Raw genomic sequence first — 17,996 nt, 5'->3', positions numbered from 1 at the left:
TTATTTAACTTCTATGCAGAGTACATCATGAGAAACACTGGGCTGGAAGAAGCACAAGCTGGAATCAAGATTGCTGGGAAAAATATCAATAACCTCAGATATCCTAAACACTGGAAACATCTAAATACTCAAAAAATTATAGAACTACTCTTTTTAAAAGTCTGTTATTATGGTCATTGTTTCTGCTTTTGCTTTTATCTAGTCTGATTATCAAATTACCGTATAACTGAAGGTAAATTCATTACAGTGCAAGATACATGTCAATGAAATGATCATCAACTCTCTGAATGGAGGACTTCCCTAAAAGTCCACTGGTTAAGATTTCACTTTCCAACTCCAGGGGTGCAGGTTCATTCCCTTATGGGGAAGCTAAGATCCCACATGCCTCACAACCAAAAAACCAGAACATAAACAACGAAAGCAATATTATAACAAATTCAATAAAGACTTTAGAAATGGTGCCTATCCAAAAAAAAAACTTTAAAAAAAGAAAAAAAAATGAATGGGAGGCATGTATTAACAGAGTCCTAGTCCATATGTATCATCACAAATCACATCAAGGTAATCTAGCTGGTTGTACTGTGATAGTTCTTGCTTACTTAGATGTTTAATTGGGCAATGCATGTTTTTCAAAGTTCTAAGTCACAGTTATGCAAATACATATTACATGGTTAAATTTATTTTATCAATCACTGTGCTCTTGAGACTTATACATCTCAGTTTTTTAATTATAAATCTAGAATAGGTTCAACAGTACATGAACCGTGAACTTCCAGATGTTCAAGCTGGATTTAGAAAAGGCAGAGGAACCAGAGATCAAATTGACAACACCTGCTGGATCATCAGAAAAGCAAGAGAGATCCTGAAAAACATCTACTTCTACACCAAAGCCTTTGACTGTGTGGATCACAACAAACTGTGGAAAATTCTTCAAGAGATGGGAATACCAGACCACCTGACATGCCTTCTGAGAAATCTGTATGTAGGTCAGGAAGCAACAGTTAAAACTGGACATGGAAAAACAGACTGGTTCCAAATCAGGAAAGGAGTACATCAAGGCTGTATATTGTCACCTTGCTTATTTAACTTATACACAGAGCACATTATGTGAAATGCTGGGCTGGATGAAGCACAAGCTGGAATCAAGATTGCCAGGAGAAATATCAATAACCTCAGATATGCAGATGACACCACCCTTCTGGCAGAAAGCAACGAAGAACTAAAGAGCCTCTTGATGAAAGTGAAAGAGGAGAGTGAAAAAGTTGGCTTAAAACTCAACATTCAGAAAACTAAGATCATGGCATCCAGTCCCATCACTTCATGGCAAACAGATGGGGAACAATGGAAACAGTGACAGACTTTATTTTGGGGGGGCTCCAAAATCACTGCAGATGGTGACTGCAGCCATGAAATTAAAAGACACTTGCTCCTTGGAAGGAAAGTTATGACCAACCTAGACAGCATAGTAAAAAGCAGAGACATTACTTTGCCAACAAAGGTCCATCTAGTCAAGCTATGCTTTTTCCAGTGGTCATGTATGGATGTGAGAGCCAGACTATAAAGAAAGCTGAGCGCTGAAGAATTGATGCTCTTGAACTGTGGTGTTGGAGAAGACTCTTGAGAGTCCCTTGGGCTGCAAGGAGATCAAACCAGTCCATCCTAAAGGAAATTAGTCCTGAATATTCACTGGAATGACTGATGCTGAAACTGAAACTCCCAATACTTTGGCCACCTGATGCGAAGAAATGACTCACTGTAAAAGACCCTGATGCTGGGAAAGGTTGAAGGCAAGAGAAGAGGGGACAACAGAGGATGAGATAGTTGGATCACATCACCAACTCTATGGACATGAGTTTGAGTAAGCTCAAGGAGTTGGTGATGGACAGGGAGGCCTGGCTTGCTACAGTCCATGGGGTCTCAAAGAGTCGGACACAACTGAGCAACTGAACTGAACTAAGAGTAAGTTAGGTTCCAGACATTGTAGGTAAATAACCTCCATTAATTAATAGCGCATACCTTTTCCTGAGAGTATATTCTAAATTACACAACTTAAGACAAAATATCTACAATTACTTTATTTGCTGGCAATTTTTTAAATGGCCAAGGTGAGTTCGTCTTTTTTAACGCCAAATTTAAGACTATTAGGAATAAAATTATTATGGCTTTAACAGCATTTATGTCATTCTAGAACACAACCCAAATAACTTCCAAAGACCTTTGGCCCTATCCTTAAGTACTCTCTCTCACTGTATTTCTTTTGAAGGAATAAAGTGGCTTATTCAGGTTCTTCAACTTTCATAAAAATATTCCAACCCACAGATGGTTTACTTTTAAAGCACATGTGGGTCTTAACTTAACTAAGAACACAGGCAAGTGATACATTCAGAAAGAAAGGCAAGTATATATATGTATAATCTTGAACTCATTGATAACTGTCATTGTCAAAAACCTTGACTACTAAAAGCAGTACTTAGGGAGAAGTAACTAACGTACATGCAATGCATACACTGTTCTAGATTAGAAGTTATGAAGACTGGTCACAAGCATTTTACTAAGGAAAGGGTGTATAGCATTCAAAGATTCTCAAAGTGATCAATAACCAAAAAAAAGGAGGTAAGTGCAGAACTTTCACTGTAGGTATTATCAAATCTATGCCTTGATTCAGGCAAGACAGGCAGACACCTGCATTCCCTTGACTCCCTGCTTGCACTTTGGTTATGCCATATGTTTTCACTAGACGACAATGTAAGAAGCAGCCTGTCACATATTGCTGGTTTACTGTACGGATATTAAAGCTACATTACACAGGGTCTTCTTTGTGAGGACACATGGTATAAACAGCTCTCTGGTCTTACTCAGAACCAAGAATAGCTGTGCTTCTCCAAAGTAACTACTTTTGGTTGGTTTCCATCTTCCCCTTCTAGGTGTAGCTGGTGGACGAGGAGTCCCAGGAAGTGTTGTTCAGTGGCCTGTTTGAGAACTGCTTCCATATCAAGTGCTGCAAGCCTCGACCCTTATCCATTTACATCATCCTCGGCCAAGTCTCCCTGCTGTCCGCCATTGTCTTGTCTTTCCTCACCACTTTCATCATGGTGTCCTTTGCATCTCAGCTCTTTCCGAGGACCCAGAAGCACAATTCTGTGTCAGCCTTCATCAGTTTCCTCACAGGGCCTTGTGCCTTCCTGGCCTTGTTGCTGCACACCCTGGAGATTCAGAGTCTGCGGATGAAGCCCAGCCCCCCTCAGTTCTCCATACAGTGGCCTTACTACGTCCTGGGCTTCAGCATCCTTCTGTTCATGGTGGCTGGTGCCATCTGCCTCATCCAAGAAATAGCCTGCCCTAGATGCCATCTGTTGCCCATTTCCCAGAGTACTGAGGACACCCAAAAGATCTCATACCTGGAAAACCTGGATAGTCTGGGAGGATAACTGAGCTCCACACAGAAGGAGACGCTGCTGAAGGAAGAAACTATTATCTAGACCCAGACAGACTGTGCCTTGCCCTTCATCAAGTGCACACGGGTCAGTGTGTCTGGCTCTTCAGCCTCCACCAGTCTCTGCCGCTTCTGCTGAGGCTCTTGAGTGTCAAGTCAACCTCTCCCTTCCCCCTACTCACAGTGATTCTATCCTGCGTGTGTTTGATATTTGTTAAACGTTTTTTGAATTCTTTAAAAAAAAAAAAGGAACTACTTTTTAATTTTACACCATAACTCAAACAACGAAGCATATCTCATTTTTGCACTAGCTGCTGGAAACCCTAGAGCCAAACCGATGGCTACTTTAACAAACCTAATCTTCTCACAGCTCTCTCCTGACTTCATATTCTTTCCTACCTTTGCTTTCCCTTGCCCTAATTTGCTCACCACCGTTGACTGTATCTACTATGTGTATTTTTGTAAATCATATATATTTTTGAAAACCATCTAATTCCTCTCTACAACAAGGCAGGGGGAAAATCAGAGAAAAAGAGAGGGAAGGGGAGAACAGTCAACTGTCAACCAGAATAAGAGGGGAAGGAGATTGAGAATAACCACAAAACAAAGTTAAAACAAAATTAATCACCCTTCAAAAAAATTAGTCAAACGTAAAGGAAATATTAATGCTAAGCTACCTGCAATTTGAAAGAAAACATTTAGCATCCTTAGGATAGCTGTAAATGTAAAATACAACATAAATATAACTTACAAATTTACATCACAAATTCCTTTTTAAAATAGCCAAAATATTAAAATATGTCATTATCATTTTCTAGTTCTTAGCTGACCTCTACTTATTTCAAATATTCGAACAAAGTTCATGCAACATCAGTTAGTCAGCAAACTGTCTTCTTTGTTTTCTATTACATACTCCAGCAGATACTACAACACTACAAAAAAAAAAAAAAGGAGCTTTACTCTTTTTTCTCATAGCCTTAGCAGGTTATCTCTAAAACATAAGTTATTAGTCACAACAGGTCACAAGTGTTTAAGACCAGCTCTGTTTTTAACTCACTTTTTACTAACTCATCCCCCCTTATTATTTTTGGTATTTCCTCCAAGCAAATATTAAATATCATAGATGCTCAGCATCTCAGCCTAGATTCATACGTTTCATAGGGAAGCTATTCACCAATTTAATTTCTTCAGGCTATTTTCAGCAGAAAGCTGAAACCCTGTGTGTGATTAAATCAATTATTACATCATTAGTAAATCCTAAAAGCTATCAAACCCAATGATGGAAAGAATAAAAATATTATTTCCCTCAATGACATAAAAATATTCATATTCCAAACTATATTCATATTTTAAACTACACATATCATATTTCAAACTAAAGCAAAATCATAAATGTCATCTAAAATTCTAAACTGCTTCCAAAATAACTGTCCTTCTAAATAAATGTCCATACTAATAACTGTCCTCAATAATTTTTTGCAACTAATTCATAGACAAATTATGCAGATGCTGGAAATTATGTAAACATTTTAATATATAACATAACATTTTAAAGTAAAGAATTTATTAAAATGTTGACATACATTCATCATTTTACCTAGCAATCCCACTTCTGAAAATAGATCCTACAGATACAGTACAACATGTACAATAAGAAATGACAGATATTCAAGGTTATTCACAGTTGTATCATTTTGTCCAACAGAAGACTGGAAATACCCAAATATACAGAAATAGGGGACTGGATGAATAAACCATAATATTGTCACATTATGTAGCTGTAAAAAAGAATAAGGAAAATCTCTACATACTGATATGGACAGATCTCCAAAATATATTGGAGATATATATATATTGATTAAAAAATACAAAAACTACAAGACACTAAACTATATAACTGTATATACAGTATATTATTTATTATATAAAAGGGGAGGAGAAAATAAAATCATATATGCCTCTATTTGTAATAAAATACAATGGAAGAATAAACAACAAACTAATAAAACAAAGAGAGGGAATAGGAAACATACTAGATTTATGGTTCATATCTTTTTCTTTGCATTTTTTAAATATTTCTAACCCAGAGAAATAATTTACCTATTCATTTTTTTATTTTCAGAATTATACTAGGTAAAACTTCCACATGAGTTTTACCAGCATCACATATTTGATCTGATGATTCCTAATAAACTCTTCAAATTCAATATAGGAATGATTGCCAAATGTTACTCTTCCATTTAATTTCCGTATGTGACTACTAATTTTTCTATGGCTTGAATCTAACTGATCAGATAACACACTAGAATAACCTTCCACTGGAAAAGCTGCAGTGAAAATTTGTGTTTAGCTCAAATAAAATCAAAGTTGGAACCCACTGCTGATAGAACGAAACCAACACTGTCTTACCAGCTACACAGCTTTGTTCATTTTTCCAATTTGCCTGACAATTCAATGCAGTTACTAAAATAAAACCTAACATTATCAAACTACAAAAAAATTCATTATCCTACTTCATACTGTACAGAAAGCTTTTAATGACCCAGATAACCACAGTGGTGCACTCACCTAGAGCCAGACATCCTGGAGTGTGAAGTCAAGTGGGCCTAAGGAAGCATCACTATGAACAAAGCTAGTGGAAGTGATGGAATTCCAGTTGAGCTATTTCAAATCCTAAAAGATGATGCTGTGAAAATGCTGTACTCAACACGCCAGCAAATGTGGAAAACTCAGCAGTGGCCACAGGACTGGAAAAGGTCAGTTTTCATTCCAATCCCAAAGCAAAGACAAATTAAAGGGCCTCTGATGAAGGTCAAAGAGGAAAGAGTGAGAAAGCTGGCTTGAAACTCAACATTCAAAAACTGAAGATCATGGCATCCGGTCCCATCACTTCATGGCAAATAAATGGAGAAAATGTGGAAACAGTGTCAGATTTCGTTTTCTTGGGCTCCAAAATCACACATATGGTGACTGCAGCCGCGAAATTAAAAGACACTTGCTCCTGGAGGAAAAGTTACGACAAACCCAGACAATGTATTAAAAAGCAGAGACATCACTTTGCTGATAAAGGTCCATATAGTTATAGCTATGGTTTTTCCAGTGGTCATGTATGGATGTGAGAGTTGGACCATAAAGAAGACTGAGCACTGAACAATTGATGCTTTTGAACTGTGGTGTTGGAGAAGACTCTTGAGAGTCCCTTGGACTGCAAGGAGATCAAACCAGTCAATCCTAAAGGAAATCAACCTGAATATTCATTGAAAGAACTGATGCTGAAGCTGAAGCTCCAATACTTTGGCCACCTGATGTGAAGAGCTGACTCACTGGAAAAGACCCTGATGCTGCGAAAAAATTGAGAGCAAGAGGAGAAGTGAGGCAACAGAGGACAAGATGGTTGGATGGCATCACGGACTCAATGAACATGAGTTCAAGCAAACTCAGGGAGATAGTGGACAGGGAAGCCTGGCATGCTGCAGTTCATGGGGTCGCAAAGAGTCAAACTCAACTTAGTGACTGAACTATTCCACAGTGTAACTGAAACTTATTTCTATCCCCTTTGTCCCAAATTTATAAATATTTTAACTTAGAAAATAACATTTTACTCAAAAGTTATATTTAAACTTGAAAATTTTTAACAACACTGCAAAAACACTGAAGAATGACAGGCATTAGAGGTCAATTACTTTAGGTTATGCTTTCAATGAAGAGAAGAAGAAACTCTAAAATTACATGTAATTCCAAAAAATAAAATCTTCTGATATGTCAAGGTTTTCAAGATTTTCAGCAATTCTGTTTTCTCTCAAAAGTCTGAAGTGAAGTGAAGTCGTTCAGTCGTGTCCAGCTCTTTGCGACCCCACGGACTGTAGCCTACTACGCTCCTCCGTCCATGGGATTTTCCAGGCAAGAGTAATGGAGTGGGGTGTCATTTCCTCCTCCAGCTCAAAAGCCTGCTACTGCTAAGTCACTTCAGTTATGTCCAACTCTGTGCGACCCCAAAGACGGCAGCCCACCAGGCTCCCCCATCCCTGGGATTCTCCAGGCAAGAACACTGGAGTGGGTTGCCATTTCCTTCTCCAATGCATGCAAGTGAAAGGTGAAAGTGAAGTCGCTCAGTCGTATCCGACTCTTAGCAACCCCATGGACTGCAGCCTTCCAGGCTCCTCCGTCCATAGGATTTTCCAGGCAAGAATACTGGAGTGGGATGCCATTGCCTCCTCCGTCAAAAGCCTAGTCATACTTTTTTAAAGACAGTCAATCTGCAAATCAGTTAATTAATCCCCCAGATAATTAACAGCTCATGGTACAATTATTTTATTCTATTCATTAAACAAATATTTATTGAGTACCAACTGTTTGCCAGGCCCTCTCTTAGGTTCCCAGGATACAGTAGAAAACAAAAGGAACAGAATTCCTCCCCTCCTGGGATACAAATTCCAACAGAGGAGACAATCAAAAATATATGTCAGGCAGAAGTGCTATGAAGAAAAATAAAGTTCCTTCCCCTTTATTCGCTATTCCAACAAATGGCACCACCATTATTCACCCATTTACTTAGGCCAAGAGCCTCGGAATCATGCTTCGTTCCTCTCTTTCTTTAACCCCCTTAAGTAATCCCAAAAGTTTGACTTTGTTTTCAAAATAATATTTTAAATCCAACTACTTCTCATCACCTTCTCCCCAATAGCTTACTGCATGCTACAACCATCTCTTAGCTCTTATAATTCCAAAAATCCCTTGACTGGTTAAAGCTTCCCTGATAGCTCAGATGGTAAAGAATCCACCTGCAATTCAGGAGACCCTGGTCCCATTCCAATGCAGGAGACTTCCCAGTTCTTCCCATCGGGAAGATCTCCTAAAGAAGGGATAGGCTACCCACTCCATTATTCTCGGGCTTCCCTTGTGGCTCAGCTGGTAAAGAATCCACCTGCAATGCAAGAGATCTGAGTTCAATTCCTGGGTTGGGAAAATCCCCTGGAGAACAGAAAGGCTACCCAATCCAGTATTCTGGCCTAGAAAATTCCATGGACAGTACATGGGGTCTCAAAGAGTTGGACACGACTGAACGACTTTCACTTTTCTTTCACTTTCTTGACTGGTTTTCCTGTTTCTTCTCTTACTCCAATCCCCATGTAGCGGCCAGAATGTTCTTTGTTTAACTTAAGTTAGTGCATGTCACTTCCCTACTCAATGCTCTTCTGTACCTTGACATGACACTTAGAAATAAAAACAGTCTCTTTCTTAGTCTACGCTATCTGGACCCTCACTGGTTTCCTACCATCACCTCCCACTATGCTTCTCCTGAGGGTCTTCATACTGTGCCTGCTGTCTGGAAGAGATATATGGCTTGCTCCTTCAAACAACTTTTTATAAACACCTAGTCAGAAACAATATCCCATCATATGTAACATAACCACTAAACAGCACTATTATTTTATGTGCCTCTGTGTTTGTTTATTCTGTAAGTGCTCTAGTAGAATGCATGGCCCAAAAGGGCAAGGACATATCTATTTTGTTCTCTATTATAACCCAGAGTCCAGAAGAATACCAGGCACACAAAAGTTGTTTCATAAATATCTGTTGAATAAATGAATAAATTAATTCATGAATGAAGCCTCTAAAATAATAGATATATAACAATGTATAAAACTGTTACCTGAAAAAGCAACATATAACATGATATTATTCTTCTAATATAATAAAATTAATATGGAAAAAGTTTGAAAGAAACATACAAAAATAAGAGTTGTGACAGGGTGGTAGGATTAAGTTTGTTGTTGTCTGTTTCTTCTTTTTAAAAGTCACTACATTACAGTTATAAATTAAAATATTAAAAAAATGTTTTTTTAAAAGGTTCAGTTCAGTTCAGTCACTCAGTCGTGTCCGACTCTTTGCGACCCCCCCCTGGAGTTTACCCAAACTCATGTCCATTGTGTCAGTGATGCCATCCAACCATCTCATCCTCTGTCATCCCCTTCTCCTCCTGCCCCCAATCCCTCCCAGCATCAGGGTCTTTTCCAATGAGTCAACTCTTCACATCAGGTGGCCAAAGTATTAGAGTTTCAGCTTCAGCATCAGTCCTTTCAACGAACACCCAGGACTGATCTCCTTTAGGATGGACTGGTGGGATCTCCTTGCAGTCTAAGGGACTCTCAAGAGTCTTCCCCAACACCACAGTTCAAAAGCATCAATTCTTCAGTGCTCAGCTTTCTTTATAGTCAAACTCTCACATCCATACATGACTACTGGGAAAACCATAGCCTTGACTAGATGGACCTTTGTTGGCAAAGTAATGTCTCTGCTTTTTAATATACTATCTAGGTTGGTCATAACTTTCCTTCCAAGGAGTAAGCGTCTTTTAATTTCATGGCTGCAATCACCATCTGCAGTGATTTTTGGAGCCCAAAAAAATAAAGTCTGACACTGTTTCCACTGTTTCCCCATCTGTTTCCCATGAATGGGTAGTTACTACTAAAAAAATAAACGATCAGAAATAGGAGATCATTTCTTTCCCCTCATTGATTGTCAAGGAGGGAGAATATCAGAGTCACCTAATCTGCTTTTATAAAATTGTTTCCTATCTCCTCCTCCATTCTCCAATCAATCTCAAAATAACCACTTCCAGGGTCTGATTACTGATGAATATTTTATCCCTCAGATATATGAATAGAAGGGGAAAAAAAACTCAAGAATCACTCCAAACACAAAGTTTTGTAATTAACACTGGCTTGGTGGTAAAGAATCCCCCTGACAAGCAGGAGACACAGGTTCAGTCCCTGGGTGGGGAAGATCCCTTGGAGAAGGAAATGGCAACCCACTCTTGCCTGAGAAATTCCGTAGACAGAGGAGCCTGGCGGGCTACAGTCTATGGCATCACAAAGAGTCGGACACGACTTAGCAACTAAACAACAACAATGAAACACATAAGTCCTCATTACAAAGTCAAGGGTAAAAGGCAGAATATGACTCACACTATCAGAGTTACTACTACCTAGCAGGTACCATGAAGAATGCTTTATCTCCTTTTTTTTAATACTGTTCCTGCAATGTAGGTGGTATCCCCATTTAAATACGGGGATAAAAAATTGCCCACTCAGGTGGTAAGTTGCTTACAAAAATAATTAACTGCTTAAAGAGGTCCATACAGGGACCAATAACAAGAGTGTCAGCAACCAAGGATTATGATTATCTGGATTTTGTAAAACTTAGGTAATGGTGGAGAAGGCAAGGGCACCCCACTCCAGTGTTCTTGCCTAGAGAATCCCAGGGACAGGAGCCTGGTGGGCTGCAGTCTATGGGGTCGCACCGAGTCGGACACGACTGAAGCAACTTAGCAGCAGCAGGTAATGGGAGGCCAAAGGATGGAAAACAAAGTCATGTGGCCAAAGGCAGAGAAGCAGTAAGTGGGGAGGTCAGTTCGCCATATTTAATTATCAAATGACATCCAGCAAAAGAGCTTTTGAAAATATTCCCCATATTTGTTTTCTGGAAGAGGCAGTTTTATACACAGTTTGGGCTTTCCTGGTGGCTCAGCAGTGAAGAATCTGTCTGCAATGCAAGAGACATGGACAGGGACAGAGGAACCTGGTGGGTTAGGGTCACAAGAGAAGGTCACAACTTAGCAACTAAACCACCTCCACCACCAAATAAGCAAGAGAGAAAACTGTTGCTATACCAAAAATACAATTTTGTAACCACAGAATAAATAAAGCAAGCATCTAAAAGGAAATGCACCAAAACAACAGCAGCTATGTTACATTAGTACAAGTAATTCCTAATATAGCTTCCAAAATTTTTATAATGTTGACATAATTTTTAATGTTTTAATAGTGATAAAGATCGGAGGAGGAAGGGGTGTTCAGGATGGGGAACCTGTGGCGGATTCATGTTGATGTATGGCAAAACCAATATAATATTGTAAAGTAATTTTTAAAAAAAGATCAAATAGATAATATTCTATCATTAATACCCTTTGTTAATCTTAAAACTAAGCAGTATAGCACAAAACCATTCCATATGGTAAGACAAGATTCGGTCCCTACAGTCAAGTGCTTTACTAGGATCAAATATAGCAATAATATCATTCTTACAACACCGGCCCCTTAGAAATGGAAGGCAGCAACTAAGCTAAAAAGAGAAAATCGTGAACTGAAAACAATAGAGCAAACTTCTTCCCAGATGAGAACACGCAGCAAGGGAGGTGCAATAAACACAATGACAAGGTCTTGAAGGTTACACTGCTGCTACCAATAAAGAACATAAATTTCATGTTAAAAAGACAAAATAAGTCAACCAGAAATATACCTGGATAAGAAAAAACGGCACTCAACAAATGATGCTGGAAAAACTGCACATTACCATGCAAAAGAATGAAATTGGACACCCTTCCTTATATGACAGACAAAAATTAACTCAAAATGGATCACAGACCATGATGTAGAAATAAAGTTATACAACTCTTAGGAGCAAATCTTCATAATCTTAGGTTAAGCAAAGGTTACCTAGATACAACACCAAAAGCACAAGCGAAAAAATAAAAACTAGATACGCTGGCCTCATATCAAAATTTAAAACTTCCATACAGCAGGTGATACTATCAAGAAAAACGAAAAAAACCACCCAAAAGAATGGAAAAAAGTATTTGCAAATCCTATTCCTGGTAGAAGATATATCCAGAATATATAAAGAACACTTATAACTCAACAATAAAAATAATCCAACTTAAAACTGAGCAAAGGAACTGAAGGCACTGCTCCAAAAAACATAATACACAAAACATAAAACATAAACAAATAACTATTAAGCACATGAAAAGATTAATCATTAGAGAAATGCAAATCAAAATGACATTGAGATACAATTTCATATCCACTGGGATGGCTAAAATAAAAAAAGACAGCAACAAGTGCTGACAAGGATATGGAGAAACTAGAGCCCTTACATTGCTAGTGGGACTAAAAATTAGTGCATGCATTTTGTTACACAGTTTGGCAGTTCCTCAAAATGTTCTATGATTCCATTTATACAAAGTGAACAAAATAGGCAAACCCATGAAGACAGAAAGTAGTGACTGCCTGGGGAAGGGACAGAATGAAGACTGACTGCTAATGGGTATGGGGTTTCTTTCAGGGCTGATGAAAATGTTCTAAAATTAGATTGTGGTAACTGTTACACAATTCTGTGAATTCAATAAAAAACAAAACATTGAATTGTACAGTTTCAACTGGTGAACTGTACAGTATATGAATATCTCAATAAAGCTATTGTTTTAAAGGCAAGGTATTTCACTGCTAAATTTGAAAGTCTGTTTTAAAATCTCAAATAACAATTAAGACAATATTAATTGCTAGTACCCAGAGAGCAAAGTGAGGAAACAGCTTATTTTGAATAAGTGATATGAAAGAAGACTAGAGATACATGATGTGATTTGAAAAATGAGAATATAGAGCTATTGTTCATGAGTGATTTGTGACCAATATTCTGTGATCAATATTTGCAGTGGATTAGCAGCACAATATTTTGTGATCAATTTCTGTAGTGTATTAGCACTACAAAGCAAGAATCAATATTATTTTAAAAACAAGACATGCCCTTACATCTAATGGGCCTCTTTCCTCATCTGCAAAATTAGGACTTGTAGCTAACAAAATAATTTTTGAGATGAAGACAGAAGAGATGGCTGCTTCCCCAAAAGAATCTTCTAGGCAACAGCCTCTGTATATATGGATAAGCTTGGGACTTTTAGAATTAAAATAAATAAAGTCACTCCTTATGATAAACAGTAATCAACTACTACTGCAAGTACTATTTCAAGATTAAAATAAGGATAGTCATATAATGAAAAAGTCAAGCCATTGTGGCTCCTCAAACAAAAAGGGATAAAATTGGAAGAATAATTTGGTACCACAAATTATTATTATTTAATTCCTCTGCAGTTAGAACACCTATCTCAGGGACAGGTAAGAACCAAGAGCCTTAAAAATGCCTCAAAAGACAGAAGAAACAGGAACGACTATGAAAAGGGATAGAGGCTAAGATTTGCAGTTGAGGGTAACGGTAGGAAGAAGAGCCTATTGCCTTTATCATACCTGTTTACTGACTGCGATGGAAAACCAAGAGATAATGATTATGAACACGCACCCAGGGTTAAAGCATGAGATCTGAAACACCAAGTCTATGCATGTTGCTGCCTCTGCATGGGATATGGAAGAAAGATGAGATCATCTCCTATGAACATGGGCAGGAACAAGCTAGACTGAAGACAAAGACAGTGGATGTTACTTGTATTATAGGATGTTCACATGATTGCATCTTGGGACTGATAGTTAAGATTTAGGGTTATCCATCAAAGACAGGACAACGCCAAAAATGAAAAGTCCCTGATAAAGAAAAAAGGGAGTCAACAACAGAAAATAAAACTAGTAGGATAGTGCAGTGGTTCTCAAAACTTTTCTTACCATGTCCCCTTAGGACAAAAGATCTCCACTTCATCTAGCCCAAAAAAAAAAAATCACCACCTTCCAACGGAATTCAGTGATAATGCAGCAAATTTTAGGGAAAATGGATAACATTTTAAACATAATGTATATATTCTTCAGTCAATATAATGGAAAATTACAGGCTAAAATTCAGCTGAACAAATATGCATTCTTATTCAGTGGAGGGCTAACATAATAAATCACAACAAACTAAACTGATAACACTAAATTAAGTCATTTATCATATAAACCAAGAACAACAGCAACTGAAAACAACCAACTCAAGACAATATTAATGGTATTCCGACGAAAAATCCTTCCTAAAAACTCTGGTAATCCCAACTATTCCAGTGGGAGCTCTGCTTGGCTGCCAGCTATATAGCTCAGCAGCCAAATTTCTCAGTAGAATACTCAAACAGCATCCTCTGTAAGTCTAATAACATTTCGTTTTACAAAAACTAAATATTAATATCCAATAGTAATGTACATAGAATACAAGTAAGTAATCTTAGTTTTTATAAAAGTAAAGATAATGAAATAAGGGTCATTCACCTTTAAGAGCTCAAGAAAATATGAAAAGAGAGGAGTGTGACAGTCATGATCATAGTGCAGTCAGGGACAAAAAGCAGACTACTGAGGATGGTCATGCCCCATGTCCAGGGATGGCACTGGGGGAACCGCGTGCCCTGGAGAAGGAAGCTGTGGAGGTGGAGATGAGAAGCGAAGTCTGCAGCCTGCCCCTCTTTCAACCACTTTCATGAGGCAACTTCTCCCCACGAAAAAAACAAGCAGTGAGTAATAATCTTTATGAAGGGAGGAACAGCGCCCCAAGACTGTACGAGGTGGGTAAGATCATTCTCTCTGTTGGCTGCATGGAGATCAGAAGGTGCCACAGGAAGGACGCTGTGTTGGTTCTAGGGCACTAATACACTGAGGGGAAAGAGAAAGGTAGTGTGCGCTTGGGTGAGTAATTAGCAGAAAGTACGGATAGATGGTGATCCCCAACTGAAGCAGAACAAGAGGGGTTAAGAATGCATACTCTGGATCCAGAATGCATGAGCAGGAATCGCGACTCCCCTACTTTATTTTCCCTGTGACCTTGGGCAAGTCACTTAACCTCTTTGGGCTTCATCTGTAAAATGAGGGTAATAAACAGTACCTACCTAATAGGGCTGTTTTGCGGTTTGAATAAGTTATACTTGTAAATCTCTTAATAAATGGCTTGCGCTGTACACAGTAAGTTGTAGCTAAGTTTGTTAAATAAGTTGAGGTAGGTGGCGGCTTAGTTTGACGTCTCCAGTGAAATGGGGGTGTGTGGGCAAAGTAAGTGTCACGGGGAACGGAGGGAGATAACGTCTTTTCGGCGATGGGCACCCGGAATCTGACCTTTGGGGAGGTCGTCCTCCTGACAGTGCTCGGCAAGCACTCGCTCCCAGGAGAGGGGCGCGCGGGTTGAAACTTCCTTCCTTCCAGGCCTCGGATTTTCAGGAACTCGTTTCTGAGAAGTGATTGTGATTTTTAAAGAGGCAAGAGTTTGCTCTCCGAGCAACAGACCGTGGGGTGAATTTTGTTTTGCCTGAAGAGCAGGACCTGAGTCTGGGGCAGAAGGGTGATGTCCTCAGGGGGACCCTCTGCTAAGAGCCACCATCTGTCCGGCGCGCTCCGGCTGCCCGCGCCGGGCCAGCCTCGGAGGGAGAACGAAGGCTGCCCCAGCCCTGAGGGAGGCAGTAGGAGCCCACAGGGTAACGGGGCTGCCGGCGCCGACGGTCGGGAAGGAACCCCACGTCGGGTCTGCGGGGCTACGGAGGGGGACCTGCCCTGCCGAGGGTGGAGGTCGCTCGCCGGGTTCTCCGAAGGGAGGGGCCGGCGCTGGCCCTGCAAGAGGCCGGCCAGGCGCACAGTCCCGAGGGAGCCTCCTCCCGGGTCCCGCCCATGCCCACCCCTCTGTGGCCCCGGTACCCAGGGTACCTGAGCGTGGGCCCGATGCAGGCCGTGTCGGTGCTCTCGATCTCTCGAAGAATCCGTTCGTGCTCCGCCGCTGTCTCCAGGCTCTCCGCCTCCGCCATCTTAACCCGCTCCATAGACTCGGGGAGCCCCGCAGCGCGTCCCCTCCCTCAGCTCCGCTCACCTTTCGCTCTCAATCTCTCTCTCTCACTCCAGGCTCCCGGGGATCCTAAGCCTCCGGCCACCCGCAGGACGACCCCTCCCTCAGACTGGGCACGCCCCCTCGCATCACCACGTCCGCGGACGTTCCGCGCGATGCCTGCTGGGATTCGTAGTTCTCTGGAAGAAATAGCCTGATTTCACACATCATTCATTGAAGCCACAAACTTCTGTTAAAAGCTCCACTATAGAGGGAAGTGGGAGGGGGGTTCAGGATTGGGAACACGTGTACACCGTGGCGGATTCATGTTGATGTATGGCAAAACCAATACAATATTGTAAAGTAATTAGCCTCCAATTAAAATGAATAAATTTAAATTTTTTAAAAAAACCTCCACTATATCCAGTGGCTAAGACTCCGTAATCCCAAGGCAGGGTGCCTGGGTTCACTCCCTGGTCAAGGAATTAGATCCCATGTGCTGCAACCATGACCTGGTGCAGCCAAATAAATAAACTTGTTTTTTTTGGGGGGGGGGGGGAGTTCTACTGTAAGAAAGAACAATTAGGAACTTCATATGCAACGGCGATTGTCAGACAATTCTTGTTGAACACCCTTGCCTCAAAGTCCAAAAGGCTCTTTAGGCACGAATATTAAGGGAGGATTAACTAGGTTTCTCTGAACAGATATCTTACAAGTTATGACAGAGGAAAAGCCCAAAACTAAAATACCCAAACTAACAGATAAGGTGTAATGTACCTCTAAGCAAGTTCTGAGAATCAAACACTGCAAGCACTTTTGTCTGTGAAGAATTCATTGACAGACTATGCCTGAACATTTCAAAAGGTGTGATTGGAAGGTGTGAGAAGCACCTAGAAAGCCAGAAAGAACTTCATTTGCACAGGTGTATAGAGAATTAGCAACAAGAGATGGTGCTAGAAAAGCATCTTGGAAAAGGAACACCAGGAACAGAAATTTGTACTTTATTCTAATGGCTCAACTGGGCGAACAACCACCTGCGTCAAAAGCATCTTGGATCTCTTTTTAAATACAGATCAAAGACTAGAGATCTCTTCAGGAAAATTAGCAATATCAAAGGAACATTTCTTGAAAGGATGAGCACAAAAAGGACAGAAACCATAAGGACCTAACAAAAGCAGAAGAAATGAAGAAGTGGCAAAAATACATGAACTATACAAGAATGTGAAGTCAAGTGGGCCTTAGAAAGCATCACTATGAACAAAGCTAGTGGAGGTGATGGAATTCCAGTTGAGTTGTTTCAAATCCTGAAAGATGATGCTGTGAAAGTGCTGCACTCAATATGCCAGCAAACTTGGAAAACTCAGCAGTGGCCACAAGACTGGATAGGTCAGTTTTCATTCCAATCCCAAAGAAAGGAAAGGCCAAAGAATGCTCAAACTACCTCACAATTGCACTCATCTCACATACTAGTAAAGTAATGCTCAAAATTCTCCAAGCCAGACTTCAGCAATACGTGAACCATGAAATTCCAGATGTTCAAGTAGGTTTTCGAAAAGGCAGAGGAACCAGAGATCAAATTGCCAACATCTGCTGGATCATGGAAAAAGCAAGAGTGTTCCAGAAAAAACATCTATTTCTGCTTTATTGACTATGCCAAAGCCTTTGACTGTGTGGATCACAAGAAACTGTGGAAAAATCTGAAAGAGATGGGAATACCAGACCACCTGACCTGCCTTTTGAGAAACCTATATGCAGGTCAGGAAGCAACAGTTAGAACTGGACAGGGAACAACAGACTGGTTCCAAATAGGAAAAGGAGTACATCAAGGCTATATATTGTCACCCTGCTTATTTAACTTCTGTGCAGAGCACATCATGAGAAACGCTGGGCTGGAAGAAGCACAAGCTGGAATCAAGATTGCTGGGAGAAATATCAATAACCTCAGATATGCAGATGACACCACCCTTATGGCAGAAAGTGAAGAGAAACTAAAGAGCCTCTTGAT

General features: G+C 40.0%; 1 protein-coding gene across 1 annotated transcript in view; it reads right to left on the bottom strand.

Annotated features, from left to right (window-relative positions):
* Positions 1-16,070, bottom strand: part of EXOC6B (exocyst complex component 6B) — a 707,283-nt gene extending 691,213 nt beyond the window's left edge. The window contains exon 1 of the mRNA XM_052647541.1: positions 15,877-16,070. Within this exon, the coding sequence (XP_052503501.1) occupies positions 15,877-15,989 (113 nt within the window). The 5' untranslated portion in view covers positions 15,990-16,070. The remainder of the gene's footprint in view (positions 1-15,876) is intronic.
* Positions 16,071-17,996: the final 1,926 nt, after the last annotated feature.

The sequence above is a fragment of the Budorcas taxicolor genome, chromosome 11 (genome assembly GCF_023091745.1).
Source record: "Budorcas taxicolor isolate Tak-1 chromosome 11, Takin1.1, whole genome shotgun sequence".
In the NCBI taxonomy this organism is placed as follows: domain Eukaryota; kingdom Metazoa; phylum Chordata; class Mammalia; order Artiodactyla; family Bovidae; genus Budorcas; species Budorcas taxicolor.
The sequence above is the reverse complement of the archived record's forward strand: the minus strand, read 5'-3'. Positions and strand labels throughout refer to the sequence as shown.